At 36.8% G+C, this 25144-nt stretch overlaps 1 protein-coding gene across 1 annotated transcript in view; it reads left to right on the top strand.

Moving 5' to 3' along the window:
- Nucleotides 1-25001, top strand: part of gas6 (growth arrest-specific 6) — a 26746-nt gene extending 1745 nt beyond the window's left edge. The window contains exons 3-15 of the mRNA XM_051702044.1: nucleotides 4985-5009; nucleotides 5141-5203; nucleotides 5735-5857; nucleotides 8153-8272; nucleotides 8665-8790; nucleotides 14095-14216; nucleotides 16553-16671; nucleotides 17119-17308; nucleotides 18846-19010; nucleotides 19812-19980; nucleotides 22357-22499; nucleotides 22588-22795; nucleotides 24282-25001. Of these exons, the coding sequence (XP_051558004.1) occupies nucleotides 4985-5009; nucleotides 5141-5203; nucleotides 5735-5857; nucleotides 8153-8272; nucleotides 8665-8790; nucleotides 14095-14216; nucleotides 16553-16671; nucleotides 17119-17308; nucleotides 18846-19010; nucleotides 19812-19980; nucleotides 22357-22499; nucleotides 22588-22795; nucleotides 24282-24433 (1725 nt within the window). The 3' untranslated portion in view covers nucleotides 24434-25001. The remainder of the gene's footprint in view (nucleotides 1-4984; nucleotides 5010-5140; nucleotides 5204-5734; nucleotides 5858-8152; nucleotides 8273-8664; nucleotides 8791-14094; nucleotides 14217-16552; nucleotides 16672-17118; nucleotides 17309-18845; nucleotides 19011-19811; nucleotides 19981-22356; nucleotides 22500-22587; nucleotides 22796-24281) is intronic.
- Nucleotides 25002-25144: the final 143 nt, after the last annotated feature.

Here is a 25144-nt window from a genome sequence, read left to right on the forward strand (position 1 = left end):
GCTGGAGCAGACCCAGTGACTGTTCTGTATGCCAGCATCAGAGCCTTGAACTTGATACGTGCATCAACCGGCAGCCAGTGGAGAGAGATGAGGAGTGGTGTAACATGTGCTCTCTTTGGTTCATTAGAGACCAGACGTGCTGCTGCATTCCGGATCATTTGCAGGGGTCTAATTGCACATGCAGGGAGGCCTGCAATGAGAGCGTTACAGTAGTCCAGTCTAGTTATGACAAGTGACTGAACAAGACGTTGTGTGGCATGTTCAGAGAGGAAGGGTCTTATCTTCCTGATATTGTAGAGTGTAAATCTACATGATCTTGCTCTCTTTGAGATGTGGTCTGTGAAATTTAGTTTGTTATCGATGGTTACCCCTAGATTTCTGACTGATGTGGAAGGTGTTACTGTAGTTGAACCCAGCTGCACAGTGATGTTGTGTTCAACAGCAGGGTTGGCTGGAAAGACAAGGAGCTCGGTCTTGGCTGGGTTGAGTTGCAGGTGGTGCTCCTTCATCCAGGCCGAGATGTCTGCCAGGCAGGCAGAGATTTGAGCAGTCACTGTGGTGTCGTTGGGCCGGAAAGACAAGTTGTGTGTCATCGGCATAGCAGTGGTCAGAGAAACCATGTGCCTGAATGATGGGTCCCAGTGATGTTGTGTATATAGAGAAGAGAAGTGGCCCTAGCACTGATCCCTGAGGTACCCCAGTAAGTAGCTGATGTGACTTGGACACCTCACCTCTCCAGGCTACCTTGAAGGACCTACCTGGGAGATAGGAATTAAACCAGTCAAGCACAGTTCCTGTGATGCCCAGAGAAGAGAGGGTGGAGAGTAAGATCTGATGGTTGACTGTGTCAAAGGCTGCAGATGTGTGAATATACACTAATATATAACATCAGTTTAAAAAAGGATTCAACTTTACCTGACTTCACCCTATATTATGTGAAGATCAACGCATCCTCAATGCATTTGCCCTAATGACCTGAAGGGTGGTCTGTATGCAAATGAGCCGGTCTGTTGTGTTTCTGATTGGTCCCTGAGAGGCTGTGTCACCGCATTGACTTCCAAACACTGGAATGTGTTTTTGATACAGAATAAATTCCAGTGTGGCGTGTTGTTTGTCTGAACTCATGTGAAACAATAACATGCTCAATGTGCAAATGTGGGTGATCTTAAAAGATTAGATTTAATCCTCTTTGATCTATGAATAAGGTTCAAATATTCATTTAGATTGAGCTTGTTTTCAGAAAACATACTGCAGTGCTGTGTGCTCATTTGGAAGAAAGATTAGTATGACATCAGAGCTGTAATACTTTCTATTATTAGCATGACCATGAGAATTTCTGGAATCAACTTTTTTATAGAGAGCAGGAACGCACAGATATCGCTCTCATGAGAACAAAATGAGAGCAAAACGAGAGAAAATATGGATATGGAAAGACTAGTTAAGACTAAAGGAATAGTTCACATTCTGTCATTATTTTTTCACCCTCATGTTATTCTAAACCTGAAGGACTTTCTTCTGTGGAACACAAAAGGAGATGTTACTTTCATTGTATGAATGGTGACTGAGACTAACATTCTGCCTAACATCTCGATTTTTTATTTCATGGAGGAATGAAAGTCACACAGAAAATTATGATAAAATTTGGTGAACTATCCCTTTAAATGCATGAGGTGAAGCAAGATTAAGGTAAAGGTGAGTGAAGGTGATGCGGAGAGCGTGATATGAAGGTCAGTCCGTCAGCATGTTTCTTTCTGAGCGTGTTTGTGAGGCTTGCATGCCTCTGCCAGATTCCCGGTGTGACAGCAGTCGGATTTCCACTCCCTACATGCATTATTCACTGCGAGCATGTGCGACCTGCATCTTGGATGCTGCAGTTTTCTCAGTGCAGTCTTTGTGAGTGAGTCAGCACGCTGGTTACCAGGTTAACTGCAGATGCTGCGTGTCCACCTGGAAGTAGGCAGTATGAAACAGATTTGATGGGCTGCAGTGTCTTTAATGTGACGTCTGGCAGGTCTGCACATAATATATCTACATCTTCAGAGGAAATGACATTGATTAGCTTGTGACTGACTGCAGTGACTGTATTTGAAACCTGGAGCACATGAGAGGTCACTGGGGTCACAATCCTTTGCTCTCATTAATGTGGTTTTATGTTATACTTCAGGGATATTGATGTACATACAAAGGGACAGAGAAAGAGTAAAGTCTATATTTTACTATAGTAGGGGGACAAATACTATACTATATTTTACTATAGTATGGGGAAAATACTATACTATATTTTACTATAGTATGGGGAAAATACTATACTACATTTTACTATAGTATGGGGAAAATACTATACTATATTTTACTATAGTATGGGGAAAATACTATACTACATTTTACTATAGTATGGGGAAAATACTATACTACATTTTACTATAGTATGGGGAAAATACTATACTACATTTTACTATAGTATGGGGAAAATACTATACTATATTTTACTATAGTATGGGACAAATACTATGCTATACAATACTTTAGTTTGGGGTAAATACTATACTATACTTTGCTATAGTATGGGACAAATACTATACTATATTTTACTATAGTATGGGGAAAATACTATACTATATTTAACTATAGTATGGGACAAATACTATGCTATACAATACTTTAGTTTGGGGTAAATACTATACTATACTTTGCTATAGTATGGGACAAATACTATACTATATTTTACTTAGTAGTATGGGAGTACAAATACTATACTATATTTTACTATAGTATGGGACAAATACTATACTATATTTTACTATAGTATGGGACAAATACTATACTATATTTAACTATAGTATGGGGAAAATACTATACTGTATTTTACTATAGTATGGGACAAATACTATACTATATTTTACTATAGTATGGGACAAATACTATACTATATTTAACTATAGTATGGGGAAAATACTATACTGTATTTTACTATAGTATGGGACAAATACTATACTATATTTTACTATAGTATGGGACAAATACTATACTATATTTAACTATAGTATGGGGAAAATACTATACTGTATTTTACTATAGTATGGGACAAATACTATACTATATTTTACTATAGTATGGGACAAATACTATACTATATTTTACTATAGTATGGGACAAATACTATACTATATTTTACTATAGTATGGGACAAATACTATACTATATTTTACTATAGTATGGGACAAATACTATACTATATTTTACTATAGTATGGGACAAATACTATACTATATTTTACTATAGTATGGGACAAATACTATGCTGTATTTTACTATAGTATGGGACAAATACTATACTATATTTTACTATAGTATGGGACAAATACTATACTATATTTAACTATAGTATGGGGAAAATACTATACTGTATTTTACTATAGTATGGGACAAATACTATACTATATTTTACTATAGTATGGGACAAATACTATACTATATTTTACTATAGTATGGGACAAATACTATACTATATTTTACTATAGTATGGGACAAATACTATACTATATTTTACTATAGTATGGGACAAATACTATACTATATTTAACTATAGTATGGGGAAAATACTATACTGTATTTTACTATAGTATGGGACAAATACTATACTATATTTTACTATAGTATGGGACAAATACTATACTATATTTTACTATAGTATGGGACAAATACTATACTATATTTTACTATAGTATGGGACAAATACTATACTATATTTTACTATAGTATGGGACAAATACTATACTATATTTTACTATAGTATGGGACAAATACTATACTATATTTTACTATAGTATGGGACAAATACTATGCTATACAATATTTAGTTTGGGGTAAATACTATACTATACTTTGCTATAGTATGGGGAAAATACTATACTGTATTTTACTATAGTATGGGACAAATACTATACTATATTTTACTATAGTATGGGACAAATACTATACTATATTTAACTATAGTATGGGGAAAATACTATACTGTATTTTACTATAGTATGGGACAAATACTATACTATATTTTACTATAGTATGGGACAAATACTATACTATATTTAACTATAGTATGGGGAAAATACTATACTATATTTTACTATAGTATGGGACAAATACTATACTATATTTTACTATAGTATGGGACAAATACTATGCTATACAATACTTTAGTTTGGGGTAAATACTATACTATACTTTGCTATAGTATTGGACAAATACTATACTATATTTTACTATAGTATGAGGAAAATACTATACTATATTTAACTATAGTATGGGACAAATACTATGCTATACAATGCTTTAGTATGGGGTAAATACTATACTATATTTTACTATAGTATGGGACAAATACTATACTATATTTTACTATAGTATGGGACATACTATACTATATTTTACTATAGTATGGGGTAAATACTATACTATACTATACTATACTATGGGGACATAGTATATGGTTCTGGCTCAGACCAGAGGTGAGCCAAAACCTCCCTCTTGCGGACTTCCTCAGTTGTTAAATTGATTTATAAATGAAATTATATTTAAATTCTTAAAAAGCAAAAAGTTGTATTGTAGTATTCAGGTTGGTCTATAGTTAGCTTTATATGAAAACAAAAGAATCTATGATATGTCCTCATAAACTAGATAAATAAATGTTTATAGTGAAAGCCATTCCATCTATGAAACATGAAACATTATCCTCCCTTGAATAACACAAACATGAGCTGAACATGCCTTGACACGAAAGATCACAGACAGATTCAAACACTCTCATTCCTCACTGTCTGTTCTGGGTTCAATAGTTATAATGTGCTGCCAGAGTCTTAATATCTGCTCTAATTACACTTCATTAACTGTTATTCATTGCCAAAGCCAGTTATACTGTAATCAATCAATCAAACATAAAAAAAATGTAAAAAAAATTTCTCATCAGTACTTTCTCTCGTTCACAGGAATATTTCTTCCCGAAGTATCTGGGTGAGTCCTGCAGTGTTACAACTCACTCACTTTCTCAGTTTTGTCATGGTTTTATATTAATGTTTGTAATGAAACCTGTATCATATATGAAGTGTATTGTGTGCTGAAGTCTTTAGTTTATTTTCTCTCAGTTTGTTTGGAGAAGTTTGGTGACTCTGAGAAGAAGAAACAAGATCTGATCACCTGCGTCCACAGTGAGTAAACATACACCTGTCTGTCTGAGAGCTGCAGTGCATTGCATCTTCATAAAGAGAAAGTGACAGAGTGTGTGAGACCCTCTGAATGAATAAAGCCCCTATAGAGTGTATGTGTGTGTGTAACGTGTGGTTGCACGCTGTCTGTTACGTTGTACTGACGTCTGCTGGAGGCTCGTCCTGCGCTGCTCATTTCTGCTGATTTGAAGGCAGCCTCGTGCCTGCTCACAACGCTGCACTGTGATTGGTCAGTTTGTGTTCAGCCAGAAACCCTGAGTCAGAGAGAGAGAGATGATGTGTGTCTGCAGCTCTCTCTCTCTCTCTCCTGAGGTTCGGATGTCCTCAGGCTGATCCAGCACTGTCAGCAAATGTTATGAACTCAGTTAGGGCTGTCAAGATTATGAAATTTTGCTGATTATTAATTGTCAAACAAATAATTGTGATTATGATGACTCATTGTTTTACACGTTGTCATTCTTCTTAATGTGTACGTGTTCTTTATACTCCTTTTCATTTATTTATATATCGCAGATATTCCAAATCAGTGTTCGCCCAACCCCTGTAATCATTTGGGTACGGTGCGCTGTGAGGACAAAAAAGGCGAGTTCCTGTGTCATTGTTTCACAGGATGGACTGGGGTCAGATGTGACAAAGGTACAAACAAGTCGTCATTTTTATTTGTATAGCACTTTTCACAACACATCGTTTCAAAGCAGCTTTACAGAAAATGAAGCTTTAATGTCTGTAATTTCTTAAAGTCATCATTGTGTGGTTTGATGAAAAACATGATTGTAGATTATGCTTTAAAATATATGTATTAAACAAGTATACCATTGACACAACTCTTCAAACGATAACTGTTCAACTTCATTAATTAATTTGAACTTTAAAGAAGCCATTCGACTCAACTCGTTGTTAATGTGCACTGAACCAAAACACTTCTGTGAGACACTCGCTGAACTGACGCTATTCTTAAAGAGACAGTACCATTTAGGGATGGGACGATATATCGAATTGCGAGATATCGCGAACCAAAAAAATTACAAACCATATCGTGGCATAACTCGATATTTCTAAATTTGCAACATTGTTTTCTGTCCATGTGATCATAAATGAAATGACCCGTCAAACATCATAATCTCTCTATCACTTGATTTTACCCCTCCTGTGCTTTATAATACACTGTTTACAGGGTTCACACAAGATCCTTAAAGTGCTTGAATTAAGCTTTTAGAAATGTAAGTACTGGAATACCTGGAAAATCTTTTCCTCCGTGTAATGTGTGTCCATCAAAGATAAGGTGATTTTCATTGAATAATGTGTCTTAATATCCTTTCTGTTCTTTACAGTCAGATAAAAGAGTAAAAAGAGATATTAATTTGAATCTCACACAGCATAGATGCACTAAAGAAAGCGAGAGATTCTCATTGATGTTCGCTGAACCGGAACACTGTGAGCCGCTCGTTGAACTCTTAAAGTGACAGTAACCTTTTTAGAGTTTCTTATACACATGAATGTAAACTCAATGTTAGTACTTGTAATTGTACACATTATTTCAAACAGTGATAGCTCATATCATTATTATATATACCATTTCATGATATAATATGAATTAATATAATATATTGTAGATTTGTTTTTATTTTTACAAAATTAAAATGTGATTATAATAATGTTGACAAATTATTAAAAAATAAAATATACACTTTCACTTTTACACTTTTTTCAGGACTGGTTCTGTTCAGTTCTATTGTTTGTTCTGCACCTGATCAGCCTTAATCTGTCTCACTATATTTGAAAGCTTATTTGTTTGTGATCTTTTCTTATAGAGTAACTCTTATTATTTAAACTTTGAGCATTTATATTGTGTATTAAAATAACTTTATTTTGATGAGAAATTACAATGTGCATTTTACTAAAAAAAATAAATAAAAATCTGTAATATTTTGTAATTTAAGTGTTATTATATCGATTCGAGATTACCGGTTTATCGAATCGTGAACCTCATATCGTATATCGAACCGAATCGTGAGATAACCATATCGTCCCATCACTAGCACCGTTTGAGTGTTTGTTCTGCAAATCAGTGTAAACTCAATTTAAATACTTTTAAATGATCTCAAACAGCTCATGTTATTAATATATATGAAATTTATAAATATTAATTTATAGAATGTAAAATATGTCATTTTTTAAAAAGCTAAAATGTGAAAATAATGATAACAAACGAATATATATATATATATATATATATATACAGTATATATCAGAATTACTGTAATTATGAGTTTCCGACTAGTAAATACAGTTCACGTCACTTATAATTTAAGTTGGAAACTTTTAATTAAACAAAAGCACCAATTTGAAAATAAAATTGGTGCTGAAAAAAGTCCTGTATTTTCATTGATTGATGCCTGTATGAACACTGTTGCCATTTTCACCAGACAGACAATAAAACAGGTGAAAAAATCCCATAGACTTACATTGAAGGAGGGACTCGAGTCATATCTAGAGAGCAGATTATCAGAGAGACTTCAGGGTGAACTTTCTTTTTAATTGAGCCAGTAAACAAACACACACATTTTCTTCAGAACATGTCAAAATTTGGTTTTGTGCACAGATCAGCTGTGACTCCTGGAGTCTAGAGAGAGAAACACACGAGCAAACACTGAGCATGTACAGAGGGTCTGAAGTGCGTCCAGAGTTTAACACAGAGCTGCATTCATTCACAAATGATTCATTAATAGTCGCTGTGGGATGTTTTTAATGTTCAGCTGAGAGAAAAGAGTGAGTGAGTTTCTGCCAGACCATCAACAACCGAGTCTCTGTGTAACTGCATGACTCCGCCCACAAACACAGCACCAGCCAGTCATGAGGCAGGGTTTGAATTCAGTCATGTGATTGGTTAATGTTGACCCATGTGTGTGTATGTGTGTTTGTGATTTGCAGATGTTAATGAGTGCATCAAACAAAACGGAAGGTGTGACCACGACTGTAATAACACTGTGGGTAGTTACCACTGCTCCTGTCGTCATGGATACAGACTGTCCGGTCACCACACGTGTCTGGGTAAGTTCGTGTTCTGAGAATGAGTGTTAATGTTGAGTAAATTCTTCTGTGTTTTCAAGGAATTATTCACCCTAATATGAAAGTTGTCATTATTTACTCAAACCTGTAAGCTGTTATTTTCTCCACAGAACACATTTTGAAGGATATTCACACTGCCTTTTTTCCATACAATGAACAAATATAAATCTTAACCAGGAGCTTACAGTAAATGATAGTACACAGATAAACACAGACACGTGAAAAAGTGTCCCAGTGCTGTTATACTGAATATCAGCCCTCATCCAATCAGATTAGAGTACTGGATCTAGCTGTTGTGTAATGTAATTTAGAGCGTTTGTCATCTGCAGTTGTTTTGTGATTTATGAATGTACCATATCTTAATTTTTCCACAGATGTGCACGAGTGTGTGGAAACTCCAGATGTTTGTGGAACAGCGAGATGCTCGAACATCATCGGGAGCTATGACTGCCTGTGTGATGATGGATACGTGTATGATAACAACACCAAGAGTTGTGTAGGTGAGTTTACACACAGGATCTAACCAGCGTAGAATTAATGAAGAAGAATTCCTGCCAGACCACTGAGGTGTCATTTATAATTCAACGTTTATTTACATCGTTTAAGTGTAGGTCAGAATCATGGAGGAAGTGTTGAAGCAATGAGGCCGTGCAGAGATTTTAACACGGTTAAGGGCTGTTTTAGGAATGACCCAAAGTGGAGTGCCTGAAACCAGTGTTGATTTTCACAGTTTTTTATTTTAGTCATAATTTGTGATGAAAATTTCATCATGTCATATTCATAAATCTCAGTTTTACTCTGACTAAAATGGCATATAATTTTAGTCAGCAAAAATAACATTTTAGTTGTCAAAAATGCAAAATGACAAAAATATGTATCAAACTGTAACAGACTAAACTTAAAATAATATTTGGAAAAATGTGTAAACTACTTAGAATTATCGAAACATATATCAAACATATTAAAGATATATATGTTTAACCTTCCTATACTGTCAAAAATAACTTCTGCTGTAATAAAAATGGTTTCCTTTATCTGAGCGATACAAGACTTGGTGACTTTTCCTCTATTTGCCATCTGAACACACACACACTCAAAATTGGACTTGATTCGATAAGTCTAAGTCGAAAAAAAAAAAAGACACCTTTACTGTTCTCGGTCAGAATTGACAGACCATAGGAAATGAATGGGAAAGACAAAAAAACAGAGCCATTTTTTTTTCTTATTGAATACATATATAAATCTGCCATAATGCAAAATAAACACACATAGAAATGAAGGGGTGAGACTATAAAACACAAAGAGTGCAAAACGCACACACACCCTCACACAAAGAACAAGGAAAAACTCTTCTGTTTTATATACTAATTACATTTTCACGGTCCATTTCTGTTAATTTCTGTTTATTACTGTTCATTTTCTTGATATTATTATTAATTTACTTTGAGTTATTACATTTTGATGTTTTAAATAAATGATTGGTAACAAAATTATTATTCTATGTCTTCTCTTTGTAACACCATGGTCAGGTTTGACTGTAAGCAAAATGTGACATTATTGCAAAAACTGAAACTTCAAAACAGTTAAAGAACATCCCAAAAACAAATGCTAAACTTTGAAAAATAATAGTTAGATAGTGACTCTGTTGTGAATTTCTCACATTTAGAAAATTTAAGATATTGCGTTTCGTGTAGCGTGTTTTTAAGGAAACACAAGTTACACATACTTACTAGCACAAGTTCAAGTTCATCTGTTTATTGTCTTCATTGTCTGTGCAGATGTAAGTTAATATTATGTTTATGTTGTGATGTGGTGGTGGGGGTGCAGCGTAGTTGAGCGCTGGCTTGTGAATGGAGAACGAGATCAGGAGATGAGAACTGTAAGGATAATCACCTGGCAGTGATTGTCTCAAACAGCTGTTTGTCATTGCAGTGAGAGTGGAGACGGGTTTTAAGAGCGAGCCAGATGCCAGTGAAGAGAGAGAGAACTGAGCTTCCAGCGTGTGGGTGAACCAGAAACGAGTTCTGCTGAAAAGCAAACATTGAATGTGTGTTAATTACTGAAAAGTATAAAAATAAAATTACCTTTTGAGTTGGATTTCACCGTCTCCCGCCTCCTCCCTGCACCCCATCGTGAACTTTGTTACACTGGTGCCGAAACCCAGGAATTAAGGGAGGAAGAAATCTGCCAAGGATGCCTCACCTCTGGAGAATGTTTTCAAGACCCTCGCCAGCATCTACCAGACACAACATCAGACCCAACTGGATCTGCGCACAGAATAGGTGCAGCGGTTTATTGTGCTCCTCCAGGCCCAAATGGAGGACCGGCAGGTGCTCCGGAGCTTGCTGCACCAGGAGGGTGCTGCCGCTGCGACCCCGGACCCCACGACCATCCTAGTGTTCCGCTTGTCAAGATTGGCCCCCAAAACGATCCGGAGGCCTTCCTGGAGCTCTTCGACCAGACGGCGGGGGCCTGCGGATGTCCGAGCACCCAGTGGGCAGTCTGGTTGATACCACTGTTGTCCAGGGAAGCCAGCTTATGGTGCAGCAGTTACCAACAGTGAACCTCCTGGTGCACACCGACTTGAGGAAAGCCATCCTAAAACGGCTCGGCCAGACACTCGAGCAGCAGCACCAAGGCTTCCGCTCGCTGACAATTGGTGAGCATGGCCGCCCATTTGCCTTCACCCAGCAGCTCCGGGAGGTGGTTGCTGGCTGAGCAATGCGCCGTCAGAGCTGTGATCGACCTGGTGGTACTGGAGCAGTTTGTCGCTTGACTTCCGAGAGGGACAGCGGAGTGGGTTCAGTGCCGCTCCAAACGGCCATCCAGCTGGCACATGGCGGCATATTCGGGAGCCGGCAAGCTCCAAGATCCTTCTCTTTTTCTCTGCTCTCACTCCCAGGTTGGTGGACCCACTGCCACGGGCGCAGGCATGGAATCTGGGCCAGTCAAGTCAAGTCATTTTTATTTGTATAGCACCTTTCACAACACATATCATTTCAAAGCAGCTTTACAGAAGATCATGCATTAACAGAAAATGAAACTGTAATATCTATAATGTCTTAGAGTCATCATTGTGTATTTTTGATAAAATACGATTGTGAATTGTGTTCTGCACTGCGGGGAGCCCGGGCATTTCCGGGACCAATGCCCAGTGATGGAGGTGGGGACATTGGTTCGGGTCCCCGGCACACCGCAGGCCATCCCCGATCGAGCTGGGACATACTGCATACCCGTGAGTATTAAGGGGGGTACATACCAGACCTTGGTGGATTCGGGTTGCAGCCAAACCTCCATCCATCAATCCCTGGTTCAAGATGAGGCTTTGGGTGCTAGTCACAAGGTGAAGGTAAGGTGTGTGCATGGGGATATCCACAATTATCCTGTAGTGTCTGTGACGATTCAATTTCGGGGACAAATGCATAGTGTCGAGGCTGCGGTTAGTTCCCGCCTAACCCATCCGCAAATTGTGGGCATGAATTGGCCAGCGTTTTCTACTTTAATAAGGGAAATTTGTGCAGATGGGTCCCGTTTCAGTGTGGGATTTGTTATGTGCTTGCTGGGGAGGCGGAGCCGGGGCCATCTACATCAGCTCCAGGTCAGGATGACGTAAGGGAGGGGGAAGTTTCGGCTTCCCCAGCCCTTAGAGGATTCCCCACTGGGGATTTCCCTCTGGAGCAGACACGAGACAAGACTCTTTGGCACGCCTTCGACCAAGTGAGAGTGATTGATGGTCAACGCCTTCAGCCAGACATTGCACTCGCATATCCGTACTTTTCTATTATAAATGACCGGTTGTATCGAGTGATGCAGGACGCTCAGACAAAAGAAGATACAACCAGTTGTTGATACCGAAGAGCCGTCGGGAAATGTTATTCCAGGTGGCTCATTATAATACTATGGCGGGTCACTTAGGGCAGGAAAAGACAATGAACTGTCTAATGGCCTGTTTCTGTTGGCCGGCCATTCGCGGGGATGTTCGCAGATGGTATGCGGCATGCCGTGAATGTCAGCTGGTGAATCCGTCTGGCACCCCAAGAGTGCCTTTGCACCCGCTTCCTTTGATCAAGGTCTCCTTCGAAAGAATTGGTATGGACCTCGTCTGGCCATTAGAGCGGACAGCATGCAGGCATTGCTTTGTGTTGGTTCTGGTGGACTTTGCAATACGATATCCGGAAGCAGTGCCTCTGCGGGGGGGCCAGATGGCTTTGCCGCTGAGTTTTTTAGATCTTATGCTACAGAATTGGCTCCACTTTTGCTTGAAATTTATACGGAATCATTAAAGAATGGAAAGCTTCCGCCAACCATGACACAAACCTGGATCAGTTTGATTCTTAAAAGGATGGAGAGACAACCCATGTCTTTGGTGGTGTGTTAAAATCCAAGAAATTTGGTTGAAGGTTCAGATATATATATATATTTTGTGTGTGTGTCTATAACCATGTATGACCACTGGGATGTTGTTGGGGACTGGAAGGGGGAGAGTTAATAGTGCTGGTTAATTGTTGACTCTGTGTATATATATTATAATATTTAAATTATAATATTTACAGCTATGGGGTATGAGTTCTTAAGGAGTTGTGGTGTAAACAACAAGGGTTCTGAGACCACATAAATGCTAAAAGGACCAAAAAAGACATTTGGTCCTCTTATACGTCCACTAACAATGTGAACACCAAAAGCACTGAGGTCATTTGCAGCTGCTTCCCTTTCTGATTCACTTGAACTGAACTGTGTTTGGTTAATTTAAAACAGACTATATGTGAAACCATCCTAAGAAAACAGCAGCAACAGCACTATGATAAGAGACACCAATATTAAAAAAACTGATATATTTAACTGAATAAACTGTTGTTTGTGGTCGCCAACCACATGGTGCAACTTGCCAAATTAAAGCTGATGTTTATAAAATTCTTCCTTGTAGTCCAGCTTTATGCAGAGTCAACTTTAAGTAATCCATTTGTAGATTGATTTCACACATAAACAAAATCAAAATATTTTGTATTATTTATTTTATTTCTTTCCTCACTGTGGTCAAACCTACAGTACAAGCCTGTGTTCCTGAACTGTTAAATCATCTCTTGGTCTCAGGACAGTACAGTCAGCAGTTTATACTGTATGTTTAGCCACTTTTTCTTCTCTGACCTTTCACCAAGTCAGAAATATTTAGGGAAAAGCGTGCAGGTTACATAACAGCAGTGGTGTGTACTAATTCTAGCTGAACAAATCCAGTTTAGTTGATGAATGGCTGTTTCTTACACACGGTTGACCAATGAAAATTCCTCTTGGTCATTTGTGGTTTGTTCATTTTGATGTCTTTTATCAAGCATTCCCATCATCCTATACAAACAAACCTTTAAAACTAAATTTGAAGAGCTGTTACTCTTCTCCTAATCTCATATTTGTCAGTCAAGTATGTCCAATCTTATTCAGAACTAAAGAGAAGGATTATATAATGTGTGTATCTCTTTGAAGATCATTTTCAAATGTGTCTTTAAACCATTTCCTGTTGACTTTTAACTTAATTTTTTGTATATTCTGTACTTTAAAATGATTGACTTCAGTTTGTAAATACAACGCTGAAAGGTAAAAGTGTGAATAATTGCACCATTTTATAAGTAAACGTTCTTGTAAATATGTAGACATTAAAAGGTTGGTTTGTTAAGAAGGGCAGCATCAAGATTGATGAATGTTCCACTAAATGAGACGTGTCGTTCCTGCAGGGTTTAGTCTGTAAACACGCCTCCTGTCTGTCTGTCTCTCTGTCTGTCTGAAGTGATGAATTCCATCTTCTTTCTTGTTAGACGTGGACGAGTGCGAGTCGCATGTGTGTGAGGAGGAGTGTGTAAACACGGCGGGCAGTTTCCGCTGCTACTGTAACGGGCGTCAGGGGAAGAGACTGGGGCCAGATCAGAAGAGCTGTGAGGTAACGGACTTCATCATCACTCACAGAGAATAAACACTGACAGGTCTTTCAACCACATACACATCAGTTTATCATGTACTAATATAGAAGATGCATTTAAAGATTTATGCAAAAGCACCATAAAAGTACCATTCAAAATCTCTAAAGTCATACAATACTGCGATGAGGAGACCCAAATTTAAAGCTGAAGTATGTAATTTCTGCAACACTAGTGTAATTGTAGCCAGCTAGTAGGTAGCTGTGCAGTGTGTAAACCTCACTCCCCTCGCCTCAAGAGGTGCACTAGCGACTAGAGGCTGTAGCCTTCAACCTCCTCGTTAGCGCGCCCGCCTCCCATGCCAGAGACCCCGGTTCGAATCCCACTTGGAATGGGTCGAGCAGGACCGGTTACACTAGTGCCACCGAACGGAATTGCAAAAATAAACACTGTTTTCCAAAACAGCTTTCTGAATATGCCCCTTCTCAACTGTTGATTAAACAAAGAGATAGTCCCGCCCCCAACTCAAGCCATTGGTTGAGTAACGATGTTGGGGTGGGTCTAAGCAGGTTGCTCAAAACAAACACAGGAATTTTTATAATGATTCAGAGACAAACTGTTTACAGTTTTTGAGAAAATGTATCTATAAATGGTTTACTTATAGCTAATGAAATAGGAGAAAATATTTTAACACTGAAAAAGTTACATTCTTGAGCTTTAAATCTTCCCCCTCCGCCAAGGCTTTTAACCCCTTAAGCCCGCCGGTGGGCCCTTGAGAAAAGATAATTGTCAAAATATGAATAACTGCAGTCTTGACCAACACGAAAAAGGTATTGTTTGAAAGTTTAGAAGCTCTACTTTCCAATGCTTGTAGCCATTATGACCAAAACTGAACAAGTGCTTTTGCAGACAAATCAGAAGTGTTCCGTTTTGATCATTGTTTTTATTTTTATTGCATTGTACATATTATTGTAATCAGCAAAAACATCAAACTGATCAAATATCCATGTATCATATGTTCTTGGAAAGCTCTCAAAGAGTAGAATACAACCAGCCCATTTGTTAAAAATATAGTGAGTAATAGCTAAGTATATGTCTTTGACAATTTAGTGTTGCTTATATGCCGCGTTTTCACTTATAACTTCACGAAATAAACAGAATGTAAACTATCACATATCATTACTTAGAGGAGGTGATTATCTTTCAAATGAGTCCACACACAAGATAATCAGATGTATAGATCATTAGATAATCCACATGAAGCACAATGTTACATATGGCCACCAGGAGATGGCGCCAAATACATGACACAGACTCAATGATGACTCAAATGACACAGAATGAAACTCATTCTGTGAAATCTCATTACTAAAATCATGTCTGCATGCTATACAAACCTTTAGTCATTGTTGTGTTTGCATGTGTAATTAGTTCTTCTGTACAATTATTATGTTTTATTTGTTTGGAGAGACTTTTGGACACTGATAAATTATTTTTGTAATGCTTTAACTTTTGATTGCTTTGTTGAATCAACACAACATTTTTCTCAGATACAGTTGACATGATTGGGAACCAAATAAACACTTTTCGGAGCCACCTTATTTACTCCCAGAAATATATAATGTCAAAGAAGAAAAAAAAGAAGAAGAAAAAGTAAATTGTTAGCTTTGTTTTTTTCTTTTTTTTTTAGCAGTTTCTTAGGCTGAGAATCTCAGAATGTATCATAATATATATCATTAAAAAAAAATGTGGAAAATTTTCTTTACAATGATACCAAACACTTGACCCTCCTTGTTTGTTTGTTTGTTTGTTTGTTTGTTTTTGTCGAGTTATTAGCTTTTAATTTTGGGTATGCCACTGAAACAAGAAATCTATAAAAACACCCTCAGAGCTTAAAGGGTTAAATTGCATTTGCGTTTGCATGAGGGTTTTTTATTACATTTTGTACATTGGCATTCAGTTTCAGTTTAGTTTCAGTTAATTTGAACTTTTTGTTGGTTCATAAATAGTTTTACTTTCATCTTTATCTTTTGAAAATAACTAATTTTAGTTTTATATCTATTTATGATATTAGTTTTCCTTCCTTCTGTCTCTGCCTTTGACAGCACACTTTTATCAGAAATTGCATCATAGTCAAAATAAACCCAAACTGGATTATAACTCCCATCGCTGTCATATTCTTTGTAATTCTACTTCACTTTTGTTTGTATTATACTGTACAATATAGTTTCAGTATAGTTTTCATTCTTTTCCAAACTCATGTTTATATTTTAGTTAACAAAATAAATTCCCCTGTCAGTTGTTGTTTTCATAATAGTTTTTGTTAACAATAAAAATATCATTCTCTGTATTTCCTCAGTCCATTGAGTCACATCTGCCGCTGGACATGAAGAGGAACTCTCGATCGCTGTATCTGGGTCGCATGTTCAGTGGGATTCCTGTCGTCAGGCTGCGCTTTCGGCGCCGGGTTCAAACCGGGTGGGCATCAAGTGCCGATGCAACACAGTATCAAAATTGTTTCTTACAACAAAAATGTCCTGAAAATCAAACATTGAAATGTATTAATACGTAGGCCCAACAATATGCTGATTAACATCACTTTGAGAAGAAAAAAAAAAAAAAACTGTCAATTTTGTAAATAGAGCTTAATACTGAAGTCATATTATCAAGAGACGAGTTTGATTAGACACACGACTGTTGATGTCACCAACAAAAGATATGGGAAGTGTTTTGTCCTCCCTTAAAAAAGTTTATAAAACTATGTATTTTGAAATGATATGGTTTTTATTGCATTGTTTTTAACTACACTATACTGTGTGCATCCTGTTCAAATACAGATGTCAGTGTCACTACGCTCATTTGATGTCACATCATATTATTCTGCTGTATCATCCCATTTGACACTGACTTCCTGTTTCCCTCCAGATTCACAGCAGAGTTTGACCTCAGGACCTTTGACCCGGAGGGCGTGATCTTCTTCGCTGGCGGTCACCTGAACAGCTCGTGGATTGTGCTGGTGATGCATAATGGGAAACTGGAGCTGCAGCTGAAATATGGAGCCGTGAGTCGAGTGACCAGCAGTGGACCATTGGTGAATGACGGACAGTGGCATAAGGTCAGAGGTCAATGCAGGCCTCAATGAAAAGTTCATAAACTTTAGCAGTCAAAAGTTTGGACATGCTTGACTCAATTTATGCTTATCATCTTTACAACCTTCTGGCTTAGCTTACTGTTTGAAATTAGAAATTATTTAAAGTTCTAATATGGGGCTGCACAATTAAGACCAATATCATAATTGTTGATTATTTCCCTTGTACTGTAATTGTGATTAATTTCGATCAATAGAATTTGCATGAAAAATATGTAATGTATGTGGAGCATCTACATGCCATATCCATGCCAAAATCCTGTCATCATTCACTCACTCTCATGTTGTTCCAAACCCATTCCAAATGTTTATTAAATATTACATTTTGGGGGGCCTGGGTATCTCAGCGAGTATTGACGCTGACTAGCACACCTGGAGTCGTGAGTTTGAATCCAGGGTGTGCTGAGTGATTCCAGTCAGGTCTCCTAAGCAACCAAATTGGCCCAGTTGCTAGGGAGGGTAGAGTCACATGGGGTAACCTCTTCATGGTCACTATAATGTGGTTCTCGCTCTCGGTGTGGCGTGTGGTGAGTTGTGCGTGGATGCCGCGGAGAATAGCGTGAAGCCTCCACACGCGCTACGTCTCCGTGGTAACGCGCTCAACAAGCCCTACGCCACCACGAGGACTTAGAGTGCATTGGGAATTGGGCATTCCGAAAAGGGGAGAAAAAATAAATATTACATTTTGACTCAATGCAAATAGACGTAAAGGTGGAGTAAGCGATTCCTGAGAAAGACTGTTGATGTTTGAACTCAACAGCCAATAAACACACCCCTCCCTTCAGTGCTCCTACAGAAGCTCCGCCCCCCAAATTCATGCACGTGCAATAGTGTTGTGTGGATCGATCTGATCCACTTTGTTTATTTTCCCAGTTACAGAGCCAGGGCTTTGTACAAACACCGGATTTTTTTTCAGCGCACACACAGAATAGACAGCTAGCGGACCGTGAAGAGATATTTGCGGAATTTTGCAAAAAGTGTATTGGATTAAAATGACTTACTCCACCTTCTGTAATTGTAATTATTTAATTGTGCAGCACAATTATATTATATAAAAATTTTATATATATTTTATTATATATTATTATGTAAATTATATAATAATAATAATATATATATAGTGTATACTGTATATAAATTGTGTCATTTAATTGTATTATTATTATTTGTATTATTTAATGTATGATCAGACACTACACAAACATCAACTAAAGAAATACAACAGAGCTTTCATCTAATTCACTACATAATTCCCATACTTCCATTTGTGTTATTTCATAGTTTTTACTTTTACAATTAATTATTCTATAATATGGTGTAGCTGTGTCCAGACTTTTGACGGTTTTAGGTGAACATACACATAGTTGTGAGCTGAAAATTCTGGGTGGCTGCTTAAAATAAAATAAAAAAATAAAAATGACAACTTATTCAAATATGAGTGACTGCTTTTTAATAATTCTATTTATTTCTCTCATATGCCTGATGAAACGTCCTGACCGCGAAGATCTCAGTTGAGGAGCAGGGGAGGAGTCTCGTCATAAAGATTGATAGGGAGGCGGTGATGAAGATCGCAGTGAATGGAGATCTATTCACTCTGAATAAAGGCATGCATGAGCTCAACCTGACAGTAGGCGGAGTTCCCTTCAGAGAGGAGGGGCTTGTCAGTAAGGTGAGTTATAACCTCTAATGATCCACTAGTCAAACAGTCATGATGGAATGTGTGCTGGAATCATGTTGCAAGGTCTGTCATCAATCCAAACACTGGAAGTGCAGTGTTTGAAGCTGCACTTCACCTCAGAATATTTACTAGGAAGTAACAAGAAGTACTCTTTCAGAACACGTATTTCTCAATAGAACTATTATGAATGATTACCAACTGGATAAAATCCACAGAAATCAGCAGGAATTTGCAGAAAATCTATCAGGATATTTTAAAACACAGATAGCTCACCTTGTGATTTAACTGTCCAGTAGAATTTTTAGAAATATTTCATTTCATTCAAGAGTATCCAATAGGAAGCCTTGATATCAGAGAATCCAGTGAAAACAAAAACAAAAACAAATCCAGTAGGCATTTCAGTTCAATCTGATCTTATTTGATTCAATAGGAATCTAATCTCATTTGGGTCCTTCTGATTTGGTTCCAAATTATAATGTATATTCCGAAGGGACTCCTCTTCACATTCCTGTAGAATTTTTCGACGAGGGGAGGCACATTATTCTCCTTATCTTCTGTTTAGATTTTGTTTCATTTGCCCTTGACTTCTGTTTACACTCAGTGGAATTTGAGCCAGTTTCTGACTTTCAGATGTCAGATTACATTTGAGTCATGCTTTAACCACAGAGAAAAACTGATGTCCAACCACAAGACAACAGTAGTTGATTCTGAAAGAACTTCTCCTCTAAACATATCACTAGTTGCAATGCTAGTTCTCCTCAGCAGTTAAACGCTCTTGTGTATGTAACACAGGTTAACCCGCGGTTAGATGGTTGTATGAAGGAGTGGCGCTGGTTAACCGGTGAAGACACGTCAATTCAGGAAACCATCAGACACAATGAGCGCATGCAGTGCTATGCCATCGAAGACCACAGCGCCTTCTACCCCGGACAAGGGTTTGCCTTCTTCAATCAGAGCCACGGTGAGTGTGTGTGTTTGTTAATTTGTTTTTTGTTGCTGTGTTGATTATTAGGCAAATCTCAAGAAACCTTTCCCAAACCTCAAAAACATTTCTGGGTCAAATTTCACCCCAAAAAGCACACGATGGTAGAATCTGTTGTACTGCCTTTATGCTGATTTTAATAAAAACATTGTATTGCAATATTATTACTGTAATACATTGTATTCTAAAAGATTGTTTTACTGTAGTAAATATAATTACATTCAGTAAAAATTGAATTACAAACAGACTCAAAAGTCAAATGTCCAGATGCATCACTGTAATGACAATTACATTTTTTTCACATCACTGTAAAGACAATATGATTTTATTCACAAAACCGTGATGACAGTGTGATTTTATTCACAAAACTGTGATGACAAAGTGATTTTATTCACATCACTGTGATGACAATGTGATTTTATTCACATCACTTGGATGACAGTGTGATTTTATTCACATCACTGTGATGACAAAGTGATTTTATTCACATCACTGTGATGACAATGTGATTTTATTCACATCACTGTGATGACAATGTGATTTTATTCACATCACTGATGACAATGTGATTTTATTCACATCACTGCGATGACAATGTGATTTTATTCACATCACTGGGATGACAAAGTGATTTTATTCACATCACTGTGATGACAATGTGATTTTATTCACATCACTGTGATGACAAAGTGATTTTATTCACATCACTGTGATGACAATGTGATTTTATTCACATCACTGATGACAATGTGATTTTATTCACATCACTGTGATGACAATGTGATTTTATTCACATCACTGTGATGACAATGTGATTTTATTCACATCACTGATGACAATGTGATTTTATTCACATCACTGTGATGACAATGTGATTTTATTCACATCACTGTGATGACAATGTGATTTTATTCACATCACTGTGATGACAATGTGATTTTATTCACATCACTGATGACAATGTGATTTTATTCACATCACTGATGACAATGTGATTTTATTCGCATCACTGGGATGACAATGTGATTTTATTCACATCACTGATGACAAAGTGATTTTATTCACATCACTATGATGACAATGTGATTTAATTCACATCACTGGGATGACAATGTGATTTTATTCACATCACTGTGATGACAGTGTGATTTTATTCACATCACTGTGATGACAATGTGATTTTATTCACATCACTGATGACAATGTGATTTTATTCACATCACTATGATGACAATGTGATTTTATTCACATCACTGTGATGACAATGTGATTTTATTCACATCACTGGGATGACAATGTGATTTTATTCACATCACTGGGATGACAAAGTGATTTTATTCACATCACTGATGACAATGTGATTTTATTCACATCACTATGATGACAATGTGATTTTATTCACATCACTATGATGACAATGTGATTTTATTCACATCACTATGATGACAATGTGATTTTATTCACATCACTGGGATGACAATGTGATTTTATTCACATCACTGTGATGACAATGTGATTTTATTCACATCACTGTGATGACAATGTGATTTTATTCACATCACTGATGACAATGTGATTTTATTCACATCACTGTGATGACAATGTGATTTTATTCACATCACTGTGATGACAATGTGATTTTATTCACATCACTATGATGACAATGTGATTTTATTCACATCACTGTGATGACAATGTGATTTTATTCACATCACTATGATGACAATGTGATTTTATTCACATCACTGGGATGACAATGTGATTTTATTCACATCACTGGGATGACAATGTGATTTTATTCACATCACTGGGATGACAATGTGATTTTATTCACATCACTGTGATGACAATGTGATTTTATTCACATCACTGTGATGACAATGTGATTTTATTCACATCACTATGATGACAATGTGATTTTATTCACATCACTGGGATGACAATGTGATTTTATTCACATCACTGTGATGACAATGTGATTTTATTCACATCACTGGGATGACAAAGTGATTTTATTCACATCACTGGGATGACAATGTGATTTTATTTAAAATCACTGCAATGACTATTTTTTTTCACATCACCGCAATGTCAATGTGATTTTATTCACATCACTGAATGTGATTTTTTTTCTTCACAACACTATAACGTGAATGTCAGTGTAATAAAAAAATAAAAAATACAAAGTAATTTAAAAAAAACGTTTTCTTTCAAACTATTATTTTCCTTTTTGATTTTGAGGTCAAATATAACTTGAACATGTTCTTGACATGTTTTGTGTGGTTCACTGTATCAGTATAGATACACATTATTTGGTGTGTGCGATTGTAATGTTTAGTGTTTTAATTTGTACAGGTGACAATCAAACCCTTAGTATTCAGCTGACAGTGCGTGCTGCCTCCAGTATGGGTGTTCTGTTTGCATTGGTCCGCCAGGACAGCGTCCCATTTTCCATCTCTCTCTCTGACTATCATCCGGTAACACTCGAGTGGACAGAGGTGTGTATGTGTTTTACTTTATGTATGAAGTTAACATTAACAGCCAATCAATGTGAAGTAAATACAGTAGTTTGTGTGTGACCCGCAGCACGTGCTGGTGTCGTTTGGTGATGCAGTCGGGTCCAGTGTTGCAGTGAATCTGTGTGATTCAGACACACACACAGTGAATGTGACTGTATCTGGTAACAGCTCAACACTGGTGGTGGACGGTCTGATCGGTCAGATGGAGCATGTGGAGAATCTGGAAGGTCTGGATCTGTCCTCTTCATACAGCACTTTTATAGGAGGGATTCCAGGTAACATCTGCACATCAGTTTCACATCCACACGAGTTTACTAACACATTAGTCTAAGATTGTTTTATTACAGTGTTTTATAAGTGTCAAGAGTCGTTAAAATACACAAAGACTGCTAAAGTTAAACCAGGGTCCAACGTGAACTTTTTGCCACACCTGCAGGTCCAACACATCACTCGTTTCACACCAAATTTATATCCTCTCTAAATATATACATGGGTGTTTCTTCAATTTTGCCCCTAATAAAGTTTGTTCAAAAGTTTGTGTACTTGTTAACCAAGTGGAAAAAAAGAGCATGCTTGAGATGAAATATGAAATCAAACAAAGAAAAATCAAGGGAAATATCACTTGTGAACAGAATATTTTTATTGGACATAATTTATAATCAAGCTGTAATTATGCAAAAAGTGTTAAAATATTATGTAATTGTGTGAATTTAGGATTTAGAATTTAGCCTGTTTTAGGACCATAAACATTATAAGCATTGTGACATTTTTTTCATGACAATTAAATCAAATTCTAATTACTGCTGTGCAGAAAAATCCAGAAAAAATAAATATTTAAATTGTAAGGTATGTATACATCATGTTAGTATTTGCTGTACTGAATTTATGCAAATTAATTGTAAATGGGGTGATTAATTGCCATGAAAATATCACAATGCAAAAAACTCTTAATCCATAAAATAGTTATTTAAAATATAATTATTTTTTTCTTTTGATTTTGGTTAAATTTAGAGCCCCTTTGAGGACAGTGAGGGAATTTATTTTCTGAAATAGTTTTGCTTTCCTTGCAATCGCTTTATCCATTCCTTATGAAAATTAACCACAATTTTACTATAGTAACTACAGGTTTTTGTAGTAAAACCATAGAAATCACAAACTTGACCATAGTTTTACTACAATAACCATATTTTAGCCATGCTATTTTTATAATAATACAGGAAAACCAATATACTGTAGTAACACCATGATTTAAAAAAAACATGAAATACATGCCCTTACAGAAATTAACCATGGTTTCACTATAGTAAAACTGTAGCCTGTGGTTATTAAAACCATAGTTCCTACCAAAGAAAACATGGTAAAACTGTAAAAACCATGTTTGTTTGGCGGAATGATTATGATTTTTATTTTCATATTTTTTGTTTTACTACAAATATCTAATAGTTAAAATATGTTTACTGTAGTAAAACCGTGGTAAATATTGTGGTTAGTGTAGTTTTACTACAAAAAACATACTGAACTATAAATCTCTTTACTACAAACTCCCATCCATCTCTTCAGTATGAGCTATAGTTAAATGTAGTCATTTATAAAGCTATTGCGAGGAAACTCAAAACTATATCAGAAAATAAATTCCCTCCCTGTCCTCGAAGTATAGAAAAATGAACGAGATTCATCCATATAGTCCAACACTGAATCTGGTCTAATGTTTGATCAGTCTTGATATATCGGCACATACTGAGCGCTTGTTTTCCTCTGCAGAAGTTTCTCTGGTTTCCACCCCAGTCTCTGCGTTCTTCACCGGCTGTATGGACGTGCGAGTTAACGGACAGCTGCTGGACGTGGATGATGCCCAACATAAACACAACGGCATCCACTCTCACTCCTGCCCCCTAGTGAGTGCACTACAATAACACACACTCACTTGAACCAGCCGAAGCCCAGAAACAAACTGCCAGCTGGACTTCACATGAAACTGACGGAAAATTCCATTCAGAGTGCTTTTGAAACAAGATGCTTAATCCGGATCCAGAAATTGATCCACTAAGGCCTAAACAAGCCACATCCCATAAATACATCACGTACAAACCCAAAGCTCAAATATTAATCTCAATACACACTCACATTACTGCATCACATGCACAAGCGCATACATACATCACATAGACACTGTAACGCGTATATTTATGTATTATTCACTGACACATAGAGATTTACATTAGAAGAAACCACAAGCTACTGAGAACACGTGTGTGCTGTAATATACTGTATATGTAAATATGTGACTGTAAAATGCTTTTTATATACAGAGTCCAGCATTAAAGGCCTTCAGACACCATCAGTGTAGGTGCTCAATCACTCTTCATTTTGTTCTGTATTTTTAGTTTTTCTAGTTCCTTCTTCGTTTGAGATCTTTTTTTATTATTATATACTGTTGTTTTGTATTTCTTTCATTTGCGCTCATTGAAAACAAATAAAGGCAGATGTTATTACGCAAAACTGCGTTGTTGATCTTGATACTTCATTGTAAGGGAAGAAACACTAGAACATGTTGCATTTCAGAACGCAATGATGTGTGAAATCAAACGTTTGTGTGCTTGCGTTCGAGCGTAATAAAGCTGGAA

This window comes from Myxocyprinus asiaticus, chromosome 7, assembly GCF_019703515.2.
Source record: "Myxocyprinus asiaticus isolate MX2 ecotype Aquarium Trade chromosome 7, UBuf_Myxa_2, whole genome shotgun sequence".
NCBI classification, from domain to species: domain Eukaryota; kingdom Metazoa; phylum Chordata; class Actinopteri; order Cypriniformes; family Catostomidae; genus Myxocyprinus; species Myxocyprinus asiaticus.